The 16804-nt window shown below is 43.2% G+C and overlaps 1 protein-coding gene across 5 annotated transcripts in view; it reads right to left on the minus strand.

The window, feature by feature from the left end:
* Positions 1-649: 649 nt before the first annotated feature.
* Positions 650-16804, minus strand: part of nf1b (neurofibromin 1b) — an 85692-nt gene continuing 69537 nt past the window's right edge. For 2 of the 5 annotated variants that reach the window (XM_076275130.1, XM_076275129.1), the window contains 9 exons: positions 16312-16447; positions 15775-15932; positions 14407-14529; positions 12383-12504; positions 9506-9606; positions 8795-8937; positions 8288-8334; positions 7882-8098; positions 650-5731 (listed from right to left, as the gene is read on the minus strand). In XM_076275130.1, the coding sequence (XP_076131245.1) occupies positions 5586-5731; positions 7882-8098; positions 8288-8334; positions 8795-8937; positions 9506-9606; positions 12383-12504; positions 14407-14529; positions 15775-15932; positions 16312-16447 (1193 nt within the window). In that variant the 3' untranslated portion in view covers positions 650-5585. Of the gene's footprint in view, positions 5732-5826; positions 6329-7881; positions 8099-8287; positions 8335-8794; positions 8938-9505; positions 9607-12382; positions 12505-14406; positions 14530-15774; positions 15933-16311; positions 16448-16804 lie in introns of those variants that run through there. The other 3 variants (XM_076275127.1, XM_076275125.1, XM_076275126.1) reach the window with 2 other exon arrangements.

The following is a 16804-nucleotide window of genomic DNA, read 5'->3' on the forward strand; positions in this document are numbered from 1 at the left end:
ATATGCGACTGTCAGCGAGGTTTGACAGTTTCTCTGACTTAGAAATAGATTAAGGCACATTTATTGTATACTTGCGACCTCTGCTGGATGTCATCTACTTTTGTGTCAAGCATTTTCACTGTGGACAGGGAACGTTTTAAAATCCTGACATGAACATCAGGCCTATAATGTATATATTAACGTTACTCATTTATTGTTGGTAGTGTTTACAAAACCCTAACGTGACTTTATTGACTTATCGAAGAACTAAGTCTATACAAAAATAGCATATGTTGTTTGAGACACATTTGTTGATTGTTAAGAATTCTATTTATAATTTTGTGTGGCAAAAAGTCAATATGTTAGGTTATGTATCAGTAATACCTGATTAAAAAGTTTATGTATTCAGATGGATACAGGACCTGCAGTTAGTCAGATTCAGTGTAGGCTGGATCCTTCTGTTGCTATAAAACCACCACACACACACACACACACACACACAGCATCTCCAAAAGTGATGTGACATTTTGATGAGCAATAAGGACAATACCTTAGAGAAAGGCCCAGCAAATCTCCAAAGTTCATTAAAACCAAAACCTACAAGGAAGAAAAGTGCACACACACGCAAACACACACACAATCTTGGAGAACAAAGCTGGCAGACAGGGAGTAGGCAGAAGTTGTTTTATTAGTGTGACATCTGTGAATGTAAAATAAGAGGATGACACAACAGATCATACAAAGAGAGTCCAGAAGTCACTGCTGGGTACTTCATATTAAAATGACTGTTCTTCAGCATTGGTTAATAACACAGTGGAGTGATGTGATGGCTGCGGTCATTAACAACACTTTAATAATAATAATAATAATAATAATAATTATAATAATAATTCCATTTGTATGTTTTACATATACAACAACTAGCTGCTTTACGAAAAGCAAAATAATACAATATCATCACATGTATGTACAGAGTAGTAAATATATTTGATTTGTACACAAATATTTACAGAAGTGAAGCTTACACTGTTAACAAAAATAAAAAATAAAAACAAAACACAAACAAAATGAGACCAATAAATGAGTCTATCTAAAGTTTTGCATAACCTTCAAATGTGCCACATTTGAAGATATTACACACATATACACACACAGCCAATGCGACGCGTGACTGAGGTCAGCTATTCATGCAACTTTTGACTACCCTTCAGGACACTATGGATGCCCTGTTTACCTCAGCTGGGGTGGGGTGGGTGGGTGGGGGGGGGCTCAAACTGAACCAGTATATCTCCTTCAGTCATCCAGAGACATTTCATCCCATTAGTCTACAAAAGGTGTGATCATCCTAAAGCCTTATCAGAATAATGGCTCTGATGAAAGCATTCCTATGCAGTGAGATTAAGATTAAGAGGAGGCTGATGAATTAACTAAAGTGATGGGGTCCATGTGGTGTGTAGTCAGTGGATAGATCACCCAGTACGTAAATGCACTTCAGAAAAGCATTTCTGATTTCAAAGCCCATTTTTTGTGCACCCCTAGGAGCTGTTGTGTTCAAACGGTGGTCTTTACTAGTTTGGCTATTATGACACCACCTGCAGACAACATTTAAGACACCTTGCAGGGTAGTGGAACAATTAGTTTGGTCTGTGTGTGTGTGTGTGTCAAGGGTCAAGGGGCTGGCACTGAGCATTTTCTCTGTTGCATGGTGGGCTCTGCAAAAACTACAAAAAGCTTGAATGTCTCCACTTTGTATGCTGCATGGCGTGACAAACAGTGTGTTCATCCGGAGTGCAAAAAGCAACAGCACCGCCAGGTGGACAGCATGGGAACGACACCCATGGGAACAACCTCTTTGTCTAAAATATTCGCTTTGATCTTTCATCCTATTAAGAGCAGACCACTTCAGCTTGCCTCTGGCTAGTGAGGATACTGTGTCATGTAAAGGATAGACAGTTCGGACTATCTGAGGACTATTTGGCGAATATATATATTGTTTACAGCCAACACTTTTGGGAGAACAGGGATCTTCAACACCTGTTGTCCCGTGGCACAAATCACATAAAAGGAAGCTAATGCTAGGTGTGCTGTATAGTGTTGTGTTTTTTTTTTCACCTTTATGCTCTGCCACAATAAAAGAGAGGGAGAGATTTGGCCTCTGAAAAGAAAACTGAAATCTGTCTGGAGTGAAGAGTTTTTGGAAGTTGAGGTATGCCTTGGAAACCATTGCACACAGTTAGTTCATGCTAGTTCAAGAACACTATCTAAGCGACAGAACCTAACCAAGACATTAAGATTTACACATAACGCTTGATGTATGGCTTTTAAGGAATGTGTCTGTTCATATGGTTCCCTCACTGAAAGTGATTCCCAGCTCATACTGGTCAGTGCAGCTGCACCATATCGTTTGTTTGTTTGTTTGTTTGTTTAGAACGGAGTCCTTCAGAGCCACCAGCACTCGGCGGCATTTCCTACGCTTTGGTTTCACACAATAACAACATGACCAGCTCTCTAATACTTCATCAGTTTGGTTCTGTAGATTCAGTCACTCCTGAACAAACGTAAAAAAGAAGAAAAAAAACAACAACAAAGGAAAATAAAACAAAAACCAAAAGCAATTTCCCTTCGCATGATCTCTTTACAAGGGCTGCACTGTCCACACAACGCCTCCCAATTCAAGTATTACAAACAGCATGTGTAAACAAAAGCCATGTGTTGTTTGACTTCATTTTGATCTGTTAATTTGATCTTTCTAAGTATCAACACACTCATGCACGCACACAGGTGAGATCACTAAGTGTGCAGTGCTCTTACACTAAAGGTTTGGGGCAACCTGGCTGAAATGCTATGGAGAGGTGACTAGGAATTTCATTTCTATTTTTCTTTTACAATGAATAAAGTGCATCCTTACACACTTTTGCATCAAATACTATATTCAGTCTTGTTGTGAACACTCTATATTAGTATTAACACCACACTGTGAACAGAGGCGCCAGGATAAAATGTACACAGAAGAATAAAACTCAGATGCAGACAAGCCCCTGTCATTGGCACGGGCTTTACATATTTATGAGCAGCCCATGTTTGGCACTGACGAAACCGAGAGGAAATCTAGAGTTTCTCACACACTCACACTCACACACACACACACACACACACACACACACACACACACACACACACACACACACACACACACACACACACACACACAGACAGACAGATCAAGATCGGGCCCAAACCTGGCCGTGGGGAGGGAACGATACCCTGCGTTCAGCAGAATCAACTGAATCAAAGTTAGCCTCCATGGCTGGCCCCCTGTGCAGACATGTACAAGTTGGGGTTTTAGTTACATATAGGTCTGAGAGATAAGGGTGGGAGAATAACAACTAAGATGAATGAAAAAAAATAAAAATAACAACAACAAAAACAACGCTCTACATCTCAGAGGGGTTGTGTGTGTTTCTGTGTGTGTTTCTGTGTGTGTGTTGGAATGGACTATTGAGGGAAGACGGACGTAATACAGAGCAATGAGGACACTTGCTTGCATACATGCTGGACCCCCCTCCCCCCTCCCGGACCCACAGGAGGACTCATTGACCCTCTTCTGTCCCACGTCACTCCCTCTGAGTGGAGTGCTTCAAACCCCCCCCAGTTTGTTCTTTACCTACATATTGACTTATCGGGACGGACAAAGAACTCTCCCTTGCAATTTTAACTCTTTAGTCCCACACATAGGAGCGTGACAACTCCAAAAGGACTCTGGGTAATGCAGTATGGTTGATACATTTTGTTTATCGCCCCAACACTTCCATTAATCAGCCAAAGGCAATGACTATATACACAATAAATTGTTATAATGTAGTGTACTGATTTATGTGTAATTTTTACTCATTTTTCTTCAAGAGGTATTCCATGTGTTTATGTTTGGTATAAATACTGAGCTTTATGCAAGCAGGGTGTCATTGTTGATTGTATAGGAGACTATCATAGGTTGTTTGTACAGTTGGTAGCTGTATGTACATTTGATGCAGAGCAGTACCACTTCATGAGTCCACACGGGAAGGTTTCCTTTTCTTCATTTTACAACAACATCTGAAACCCCTGGAAAAGGCACACAATGAATTAAAAACATCCCAAGGTGTGTGTGTGTGGGTGCATGTGTGTGTTTGTAATACAATAAGGGAATCTGCCTTGTGTGTGTATTTGAGTGTAGCTGTGTGCCTCTCTGTGTGTGTGTGTGTGTGTGTGTGTGTGTGTGTGTGTGTGTGTGTGTGTGTGTGTGTGTGTGTGTATGTGTGTGTAATAAAATGAGAGAATGAGCCATCGAGAGAGACTTCTCTTCCACATATTTTGCCTTATGACAGGAAGGCCTGTGGGGTCCTGGAAAAGACCTCCTAAGACCACCGTGTGTGTGTGTGTGTGTGTGTATTTACGTGTACTGTCCTCTGTTCTCACACTCACACACACCAAGAGCTCAGACGGGCTTCCAAACCTGCCCCACTCTGACCACCAGCAATGCAATACCAACACGTGCAGTTCATGTTCAACAGAATGGAAGCATTCAATCGACTCACTGAATCGACTCACTCAATCGACTCACTGAAAGGGTCCGTCAGCGCTGGACTCTCTTGGAGTCTGTTTTGGTCAGGACCACAAGACCGGTGGCAGAAAAGTCTGACCAATACACAGAGGGCCCGGCTCCTTTATGGAAGAGGAAGAGCGGCCGTGAAGGTGAGGTGGGCACCGACGCAGATCTTGTGATACGAAAGAGAAGGATCGACACGGGCGACAACATCCTAACAACAACATCTGTCTTGTGTCCATTCTCAACACCTCACCCTCCTCCAATCAGAAAAAGTCTGAGGTCTCACCACCCAACCCTCCACCAATCAGAAAAAGGCTAGGTTCACCTTGAGTCCTATGTCTGCCATCTTAAATCGTCTGTAAAGAACATGATCCCATTAAAAATGGACTATAATTAAAAAAAAAAAAAAAAAAAATGACTGATGTGCAAATCGAAGAATACTTCCGTTCTAAAACAGAACACAGTCAACAAACATAAGAGGTAAAGAAATGGCTGCTGTCTCCACGGTGTCCTCTGAGCCGTTTCAACGTGTCAGTGCACTCTTTTAGTGTCAGATTATGTCAGATAACACACAAGTGTCTGTGTGTGTGTGTGTCTGTGTGTATATATATATATACACATACATACATACATATATATATATATATATATATATATATATGTGTGTGTGTGTGTGTGTGTGTGTGTGTGTGTGTGTGTGTACCAACCGACCAACACACACACTCCCTTAAAGTGGAGCTTGCAAGTCATCCCAAACCAAACTGAACACTGGACCCTTTTAGAAAAAAACAACATGAGACTCTGCTCCTGGTTTCTCTCCCACAAAAACGTTGATCTTCAGGCGTTAAGAACGGGACGTCTAACCAAGAAGATGGAGAGGGTTTAAAAAAAAAGCCCAATCACTGGCAAAACCAGGTGGCTGCCGGTTAGGTTAGCTAGACCACTGGTGTGTCGTGGCATAGAGGGTTGGCATTAAGACGGGCACCCTGGCCCCCGTGAGGCGCTGGCACTGTCGGCAGGGTCACACCAGCTTCTTGATGCTGGAGCGCTTGAAGCTGCCAGTGCTTCGTTGCTTCTGCACCTGACTGGCCGATCCGTGGCGTGCCCGGCTCCCGCTGCCGCCGTGGCCCGAGGTCGGAGACAGCTCCACGTTCTCCTTGTCGATGCCTGTCCATCACACACACACACACACACACACACACACACACACACACACACACACACACACACACAAACGTAGGAAGTCAACACCAAGAGGAGCACATGTTGAAATGTATGATTAAACATATTAAATGATTATGATGACCTATAATTATGATTAAACGATAAACAGAGATTTGAAAACTATTTTAAAAACATTTACAGCAGAAGATGCGACGTCTCCAGCTGTCTTATTCTGTCACCGCGGCAACTACCCAAACAAACTACCAACATATGAGAGCAGCAGGGATAGATATTACACATAGTACGCTACTGATTTAATGCTGTCATGCTAACCATTGCCTGCTCAGGTGCACACACACACACGCACACACACACACAATTACATTGTGCTTTTCTGCACTGTGTGTGTGTGTTCTGCACTGTGTGTGTGTGTGTGTGTGTGTATATGTATTATGGACATATGGACATATGTATTATGATAGAGGGTTCCACTAAAATGTGTGTGTGTCCGTGTAAGAGGGGGGCAGGTGGGTGTTTCTGAAGTACCTGGCCGGCCGAGGGGTGGTGAGAATACGGCAGACTTAGAGCAAGGCAGAGAGGCTTCACAGACACACAGTGGGAAAGAAACACCAGTGAGTGACCATGGCAACCCAAAAAGAGGAGTGACACAAAGCAACATGATTATCAACAAAAACACAAAACAAAACCAAAACAAACAATAAAAGACAAACTCAACAGGTGATCAAAAACCCATGACAAACCCAATCCAACACTGAATGAAAAAACAAAAACAAACAAATCAGAATCAGATATGCAAGTGTATATGAGAAGAGTGGGATTGTAGAAAACAAAGATTTCACTTTCAAGCTGAAACAAGCAATCACTCTAAATTCTAAACTTTAAAACGGATCAATCTGATTTAGATATTTGCAATAGAGGTATAACAGAGGTTACAGAGTTGCTATAAGGTTATAATAGCGCTTAGAGTTGACAGAAAAGTATAATAGAGTTATAGTTTTGCTATAAAGGTATAACAGAGCTTATAGATTTGCTATAGAGGTATAAGTGGAGTGAGCAGGTTTCAACACAGCACTAGGGGACACAGGAAGGAGTTCACTAACTCTGTAGTAAGGGTCAAAGGTCACGGGACAGCTCACTTACACACTGCACATGATCACTACACCCCAAGAGACAGGGCACCCAAAACTGACCAGCTCAATCCTTCTCATGCTTGTGTCAGTAGCACACCATTTTGTTTTCTCGTTCAAAAGTTCAGAAGAAAAAGTGGAGTGCATTTTCACTTCTGGGTGAACTGTGCCTTTAACACTTGATCACTACTGCATAGCGATCAGCAAAAAGGTCGATCAGATTTAGCCTCTACAATGTTTTCTGCTAGTGTGCCAATTACATATAGGGGGAAGGAAAGGGTCCATAAAGTACCTCACTTCCAGAAAAACAAAGGATAGCTATGTTCACTGCAACCGGGGGAGGGGGAGAATCACAGAGATGAAGAATGAGAAGAAAAAGAAAGTCGGTTAGAGATGGGAACTGAAAACACAATGACCGTAATCATGCTACATGCTTCCCCACTACTCATTTCTCTGCTGTTTCCACGGCAGCACAGCCCCCTCCCCCCGAGCCCACTGGAGGTGGAATACGAGAGAGGTGCATTCTGGGAGTACGACTATTAGCAGGCCAAAGGTAATGGGTTTTAATAGGCCTAGTTCTACAATGGTCCACATAAGAATGTCTGGTTGCAAATTACCATTGAATATTTCAATGGTTCAATGAAAATGTATTTTTATGTGACTGCACTGACTTTGCACAGCTATATTTCAAGTAGGATGTTTAAAAGTATTTTAAATACACACACTCTCTCTCTCTATCTCTCTCTCTCACTCACACATTCACATACTCACACACACATTACAACAAGGTAGAAGAACACAGAGAGAGAGATTAAAAGTAGGGTGTGTGTGTGTGTGTGTGTGTGAATGTGTTCACACACACATAGGGGAACATAGCTTACAAAGAAAGAAAGAGAGAGAGGCAGGGAAAACATCCCAGTGGTGTAGTGTGGGGTGTGTGTGTGTGTGTGTGTGTGTGTGTGTGTGTGCAGGTGACCTCTTGACCTCTCTCACTTGACCTCTGACCTGGTGCGTGCTGCGAGGTGGCCAGGGATGTCATGGAGTTGGACAGGTTAAGGTTGGCGGCGATGCTGAGCTGGCTCTGGACAGCCGGCGGGTATGGCGAGGTGGGCGTCCGCAGCGTCTCCTCGCTCGTCTCCTCCTCGATGCCCGGCAGGTAGGAGTCCACCAGCGCGTCCAGGAACTTCACGATCAGCTCCGCGTAGTCCGGGATCTGCGTTTGCTGAAGATGGACGAACGAACAGAGACTCTACAGTGTGTCCAGAATCTTCACTATCAGTAGAACAGCAGACACGCTGACCAAATCTACTCATACACATACATGCATTTCAAGAGTTACATTGATAACGGATATTTGGTAAATGTTTGTAGCATCTCCAAAAGTGATGTGTGACATTTTGATGAGCAATACCTTAGAGAAAGGCCCAGCAAATCTCCATAGTCCATTAAAACCAAAACCTACAAGGAAGAAAAGTGCACACACACACAAGCACAAACACACACACACACACACAGAAAATCGCTATGACTCAAATCTATTTTTCTCTCCTACAGTCAACCTCAAATGAAAATCTTTAGTGTGCCTGTCTTTGGATGTGGCTGAGTATTAGCTTTGTTTCGGTTGTGTTGTGCTGTGTTATCTTTGGGTTATGTGACCTTCACTGAGTCACCTTTCAGCTGAGAGATATTGATGTTTTTTTTTTTTTTTTTTTGATGGATTTGGAAAAGCAACTTTGAGCTTCAAAAAGGTCTTTTGTCACAACACAGGTGCTGCTGTTGCTATTTATTTATTTCTATTTGTAACACTTTCAAAGCAAGTGCAGGTCATTGAGAGAGAAAGCGTGTGTCTGTGTGTGTGTGTGTGTATGAGTGAGTGAGAGAGCCTAGTGAGAGTGAGTGAAAGAGAGAGAGGTTTTACTTTGCAGGTAGGAAGGCTGATACTGCGGAGGTGACTCCTCGTGATAGACCACACTCTGGACGATGCCATGCACTGGGTTGAGCAGGTTTGGGTCTTGGCACATGGACAGGAGGGTGTTGATCTTAGAGTCCAGAAGGTTGTGTCTGAAACCACAGCAATACTGTACCTCAGCCAGAAGGCAGACAAGCCACCAAAGGATTTAAACAGCATACGTGTGAAACTTTATGGAACCATGAAATCAATTCCCAGTTATTTACAAAATATTTACACAGAGAAAGTGTTTAAATTGTGTAAATAGCTAATACAATATGCAAGACACTGTCATTTGACTATTTACTACTAATTAATTATTTACACCATGAACATATTTCTTATTTCATTTTTAAAGTATATTTTGGGGACTTTTTTGCTTTTATTGTGACAGGATAATGAGTGCCTGACAGGAGATGAGTGGGAGAGAGAGATGGGGTGGGATCGGGGAAGTGGCCCGGGTTGGACTTGAACCCAGGTCCCCGTGGGCATCTAGACCCGAATGTGGAACGGGCGCTGAGGTCAGCTGTGCCACAGCGCCCCCCACCATGAAATTATTTCAATTGTGTAAATAGAAAATGTATAATAAGGCAAGCTCCAACGCTCGACTGTTGTTGACTACAGGGTGTTTTGTCTCTAGAAAGTTCTCATTCTGTTTTTTAGGTAAATTATTAGACTTACACAACCGGGAAGACCTTTGGGAAGACAACGCTGGCTTCTGCTAAGAACTCATACAGAATCCTCTGGTCAAATTCATCTGTTGTGTTCTTCACCTGAGTGGCCTGTTTTTGAAGAGAAAAGCCATGTTGTCAGACATCACTGCTGCTGGTTATTCCCTGTGTCTTTTAGCCCTTAAAGGTGTACCATCACACCGGTTTGACGGGAATGTTGGAAAATGAACGTTCAACATAGACTTTTAGAACCTTGAATTGTTGATCCTATGTTAGAATGTTAAAAAACCCACACCTTTAAGGGCTAATTTCCATTATGGAGGCAGAACTTGAGGGTCTGACCCACACATCCAGGGGAGAATAATCCACATTCACAGGTGTTTTGATGTCCAACATACAGTACAGCAGGGTTTATTACGTAAGGGATAATGTATAGAACGATATATGATTATGGCCCATATAAAGCTATCCTCTGCTATTCAGAGCTCCGGAAAGTTCCTAGATATTTTGAAACACCTGTTACCAATCTCTGATGGCGGAATATTCAATGGCTACCAGACAACATCTCAGAGCAAATTCCAAAATTGTTCGTCTGTTTATTTCCACGGTTCAACATACGAGATGACTGAATACCCAGTTAATATCACTATGTGTACATTAGCCTATAATACTAGAACATAGTTTGGCTGCAATGGCTTTATTAATTTCTGCCAGTTAGTGCCTTTTTCCTGTGTATAAGTTAAAGACTACATGCATTATTGTGTTTGACACTGAGGATAGCCTATCTGAGACGGTGGTCTGGTTTATTACATTGTGAAATTGAGAATGCCACTTTCTTTGTATTGTGAAATTTAAATGAAATATGGACTATTGCAATCAATAATATGTTGAAATTAATTAAAAGGAATTCATTTCTATGAAAAATCTCAGTCTGTTGTGTGTGTGTGTGTCAAGTTGCCTATTGTCTATGCCTACCGTGCACATACTGCGCAAGCACCACTCGTGCCTAGGCTATTTAATTGTATCGCCTTTAGGCTATGCGCGGGATGTGCCAACTTTTTATGAGATAGAGACCCCCTTAAGCTTGCCCCTTAAAGACAAAAAGATAATTCGAGCCCTGCCCTGAAGGGACTATTTTCCCGATAATGACCGGCGTTCTATACATTATCCCGCTTATTACACGGCTACTTGCCAAAACGAAACAATAAACTCCCCACGATATGACTATTTAGCCTACATAGCCTAGGCTATAGCCTATTTGTTACCGTTCATCGTGGCTTTTGCCGAGAAACAAATAGTTCGCAACAACACACACTGAACTTGAATCAAACATTCTTTAGAACACAGCTGATCAACTGTCTGCTTTTCACTTTTGAATGAAGTTCCAGTAGTTGTGGAGTGATATGAAAGACCTGAATTAGAAGCACAAACTCCGTTGCCATTGACAGTGGTCATAATTTTTTTCAGAGGTCCTCTAGTTGAAAATAATGAATGCTAGAACTTTGGGAAATCCCATTCAAGTCAATGGAGCGTTCTCCTTGCATTGTGAAGAGCCGTGTAATAAAAATTATTATTACACGGCTCTTCAGAGTGCTGCGGAAAGTTCCATTCACATGAATGGGCCTTCTCAAAGTTCGGACCTATGTTAAATCTATATAATCACCGGCAAAGTATATAATCACCGCTGTCAACTGCTCCACTGCGCGTCGGGGTTCTGTTCTCCCTGTCGGAACTTATTTTCTGATAATTACCGACGGACAATACATTATCCCTTACATAATTGATTGCACTGATGATGGTCTGAATGGGACCGAAAACATTTTGCACTTTGGTAGCACTTCGCACTTTTCACCACTTGATGAATTAAAAAATCAACTCTTTTGCATCAGCAACATTGGTGCGCGAGTTCATTCTTGATTGAAGGACTGTTAGAAAATAAATTAAAATATAAAGCTCAGGGGTTCTAAAACTTATTTCAAAATAAGGATGGGAAAGTTAAAATAAGAGCAACAGAGCAGCTTCTCCTTGGACACAGACTTCTGAAGTTCACCAACAAAAAGGACTCAAAGCTGCCATCTTTGCCCATATAATGAGATCCGGGTGTTAATGGAAGCTCACTACCTATGGCAAGTTGCATTGCAAGTTAGTTCTGGGGTAGCAAAATCAACGTTCGCCGTCTTAACGTACCAAAGATCACAGTACCCACTCAAAGGCAGAGGACAAAAAGTGTGTAGAACAAAACGTCTGCATTTTAGACTTTTTCGTCCCTGCACAAGTTTAACATGTGCGTGTTATTTTATGTTATTTTCCCATAGGAAAAATTGCAAGATACCGGATCTCCTTACATAGTTGTAAGGATGCAAAGATGGCAGCTTTTTGTAGGTCTATTTGGTCGAAGACTGCAGTTTCCTGTTCTGCCCACACCCTCCAGGTAGCAAACCTGCATATATTGATTGATGGCCCAGCCACGAGAGGGAGATGACTCAGACAACATGCGTAAGAAAAGACACTAAAATTTACACCAAATGGACAAATTCTGTTAAAGCAGTGTCTAAAAAGGGAAATGCGTGCAATGACCCATGCTGGGGGGATTTTACGGACTGTATACAGGATTCAATGTAACTGCTCACTATGGAAGTGAGAGTCTAGGGGATAAATAAATATAGCCACAAGCGGCGATGACGGGCCCGAGAACTGCAACCCGTTTCGGTCCCGCGATCTGTGACGTTTCGTCATCCAACAATGCACTCACATGTGGTGTGTGTGTGTGTGTGTGTGTGTGTGTGAAAGAGAAAGACAGAGGCTGAGGTGGATAGAGAGAGAGAGAGAGAAAGGGAGAAAGAGAGAGCAGCTGAGGAAAGAGAGAAGTGGTGTGTGTGCAACTGACCAGCACGGTGAGAAGCAGGGCCTGGATCTTGGGGTCGGTGAGGACCTCCTCGTCCAGCAGCACGTTGGATTCCGACAGGGACACCTTCCTCAGCTGGTGGTGCTGGGACATGCGCTGGGGCTCTGGGACACACAGCAAGGAGGTGCAGATTTAACACAACACACTCAGGGCTAGTCCACACGTACGAAACCGATCTTTTTTTCCTCCGTCTTCCCTGAAACCGCATCAAGAATATTTGCGTCCAAACGGATCCATCTCAACACGACTCAACACGTTACTTCATACCCCATGCCTATAGGTGGCACTGTTTCTTTACAGAAATTGACCAAAACTTGCACTTTACAAACAGACAGAATAGGCTAGATAGATAGATAGATAGGCTACGACCAAATGGCTAGTGCAAGGAAACCAGAATTGTTTGTGTGGACTGATGGTGAACTGTCAACTGTAAAACTAATAAACTTTATTTTACGGTTTGTGAAGGGTGCAGTCCCGTCCTTTATTTGGCTAATGCAGGTAGGCCTACTAATTACCTTTACTTTCTTTGGTTGTAGGATAGTCCGTGATTCACATTAGTTTTGGCTATCACCGCAATTAGGCTACTAAACGCAAGGCTTACCCAAGTTCTAGGCTATTCTGTCGCCACATTTATACTATTGCTATAAAACCTTCGTTAGTAACAGTCAATACTTTTGCCTACATCAAATCGCGCATTCGCATTCAGTGTGCTACCATCGGCTTAACGTGAGTTCTAAGCGTCTTTGTATGCTTATATCTGATTTCACTCGACTGTGAATGCATATATATATGTTGTAAGACATGTAAAATAAATGAATGACACTGGCACTACGCACAAATTAATGTAGCCTAAACTTACACCGCACTTTCCTAATAACTTAAGTTATCTCGCGTCACTGACAGTAGAATGCATAAAAAAACACCGGGAAAAAACAGTGTTCAGTCCATAAGCTATCGGCGCTGCGCAGCACCAGGAGTGTAATCGTAGGTAATGTCATGTATAAAAACTAGTATTGTTAGGCAATACTATAAGTGCAAGTCCAGGGCAGCTGAGGTGTGGCAATGACATCATCGATACGCAAGCAGGATGTGCGGTTTCGCTGTCTAAACGAATTCAAACGGGCTACAGTTTCAGATTTCTCCACTCTGGGACCAGGTTTCAGAAAAGTGCGGTTTCGGGCAGTGCGTTAACAGGATTCGTTTGGACGCTCGGCCAAGACGAAGCAAAACCTCTGCGTTTAACCTAAAAAGCGTCTCCGTGTGGACGGGCCCTCAGTGTACAACACACCATAACCCACTCAGTGTACAACACACCACAACACACCCAGTGCAGATTTAACACAACACACTCAGTGTACAACACACAGCAAGGAGGTGCAGATTTAACACAAAACACTCAGTGCACAACACACATCAACACACCCAGCGTACAACACACAACAAAACACTCAGTGTACAACACACATCAGATCAGTAGGCAGATTTAACACAACACACTCAGTGTAAGACACACAGCAACACACTCAGCATACAACACACACCACACACTCCGTGTACGACACTCAACAACACACTCACTGTACAACATAGAGCAATGGGCAGATTCAGCACAACACAAGATGTAAATATTCATCATGTACAACATAACGCATATCTGTTTGTGTTCCATTACAACTGCCTGGTGCTTTGGTGCACCTATGGATGAGATCCTATGCATTACAGAGAGGCTACAGAGTGATTTGTATATCATTGCCTCTGTCTGAGTGGTGGACAACTATCAGCAATGGGAGGTTTTGATGGGGATTTGAGGTACAACTGCTGCTTGTTTACATCTGACATGGGTTGTCCAAGTCTACTGTGTACATTGGTATAAGTAGAGACAGAGGCAGAGCATTAGAGACAACCATCAGGTCCATTTTAAAGAGACTGTTTTAGTCTGGATCACTGGTCAGCTGAGATCCAGAGGCTGATGAGGACAGACACTGGACTCGGGCGGACTCACTCACCCATCTCGTAGTCGTTCTCTGCTACTCGGCGCATCTTGGGCGGCGTGGTGATGCCCGCCTCCATCTCTGCCCTCTTTGGCGCCTTGGTGTCGGGCATCAGGTGGTCAAAGCTCTTCCTCGTGCCTGAGGGACCAGCAGGCCAAAGACAAACAGGGAGTAGAGTTCATCCGCCATGACACACATGCATCACTTATCTCTACACACACACACACACACACACACACACACACACACACATCACTTATCTACACACACACATCACTTATCTACACACACACACACACACACACACACATCACTTATCTACACGCACACACACACACACTTACTGTATCTACACAAGACTGATCTAAAAGGCTCTGAGATTTCTGCCTCTATAAGAAAGATACTTGTTAGGACTTCTATACTTTGTCTATAAATGTCACTGTCTTACTGGAATTACATACAATCCCTTTAAATGGTCTCTGCATATACATTTTTACATCAATATTTCCTGGTTTATCAGACAGTGTAATTCAAGTCCATGGACTTGCTATATAGGTTACAAAGCCCAATGCACTAACCCACAATAACCAACACAAGGAAGGGAAACTGCACATATGTGTGTGTGTGTGTGTGTGTGTGTATTTTCTCTCTAGGAATCAACTCAATGTTCTTGGTGCTGCTACAACTTCACAGAACCACACTATAATCAGTGAGGCTAGTTAGTCAATAGGTGGGTTTACATGGACACTTTTAATCCAATTAAAATCGGAATAATGGCTCGATCAGAATAGAAATTATACATATAAACAAATAAAACTGTCGATTCGATTAGAATTAATCGGAATGAAAAGGGTGGTGTATTCCGTTGTTATTCCGATTCAACGGCCATGTATACGGTCAATCAGGTTACCCGCTGTAGCTTCTCAAGCAAAAGCAAAGAAGCAACGGCTATTCTGATCAAAGATTCTAAAGCGCAGGAGAGCACCTGATCAGAATAGAACGTACCCCACGTTAACAAATTACACAACATTTTCATTCAGAATAGTTTCATTGGAATGACAAAAAAAACTGTCCATATAAATCCACCTAGTGAGTCCTTTAGCATATTCTCCTGTAATTCTCCTGTAGTTTCCCTGGCTGTCAGTGGCCCTGCCCTGCTGTGATTGGCTCTTGTTCTGCTGTGATTTGCTCCTGCTCTGCTGTGATTTGCTCCTGCTCTGCTGTGATTGGCTCCTGCTCTGCTGTGATTGGCTCCTGCTCTGCTGTCAGTGGCCCTGCTCTGCTGTCGCTGGCTCCTACTCTGCTGTCAGTGGCCCTGCTCTGCTGTGATTGGCTCCTGCTCTGCTGTGAGTGACCCTATGTGTTCTCCTGAGCTGAACTTACCCAGCAGCTTCTTGGTGTTGGCCTGCGATGGCTGGCCCATGTCCAAGCTCATGGACTTGCGGGTGCGGGGGCTGATCTGACCCACCGTCGGGTAATGGGCCATCAGGTACCGGTCCGACACGTTGGGTGAGGCCCATGGCTGGTTCTCCCGCAACGTCCTGAAAAGGAGAGAAAAAGGGGAAGGAGGGAGGAAGGGAGAGAAAGAGAAAGAGAGAGAGAGAGGGGGGGGGAGAAAATGCAGATGAGGAAAGATGAGATGGGTCGAGTTGAGGTATCAGACCCGAGCCAACTGTGATCATGCTAGCGCTGCTCTACAACAAATACATACACTAAACACACAACACTAAACACACACACACACACACACACACACACACTAAACACACACACACACACACACACACACACACACACACACACACACACACACACACTAAACACACAACACTAAACACACAACACTAAACACACACACACACACACACACACATTACACTAAATGGACGAAAGACAGACAGACAGGTTGAAAACTCTTACCTGCAACTGGGGTCACTGTGCTGCACAGAGTAGGTGTCCATGGGAATGGTCTCCATGGTGATGTCCGGGAGCAGCAGGGACTTCCTGTGTTTGAGGCGGCAACGGCTGCGCACTTCCTCGGAGACGGTGAGGAGAGCTGAGTGAGGAGCACACACACACACACACACACACACACACTTCATCAACACCACCAACGGCACTCAAGGACAGTCATTACAGACCTCTGCACGCAGCACACACACTACTCAATCAATAGCCTTTAAATGGAGTCTGACTACAGCACAGAGGTCACTAGAGGTCGAGTCTTCCCATCTTCTCATGAGTATTTCAATAGTGTGAGTATTGAAACAGAGCAAGTCATTCATTAGGTAAGTACTTAAAGAGTGTATTTAAAGACTGCAAGAAATTAAAGAGAGTAAGAGTTTAAACAGTGGCAGTATTTAAATGCTGTTTCAGCATTGCAGGAAACGGGGTGAGTATCACTTCAGCCTGA

The sequence above is a fragment of the Alosa pseudoharengus genome, unplaced genomic scaffold (genome assembly GCF_046254945.1).
Source record: "Alosa pseudoharengus isolate Yale_2024_CS ecotype anadromous, Long Island Sound unplaced genomic scaffold, YU_APseudo_1.1 YU_APseudo_1.1_scf_8, whole genome shotgun sequence".
NCBI lineage: Eukaryota > Metazoa > Chordata > Actinopteri > Clupeiformes > Clupeidae > Alosa > Alosa pseudoharengus.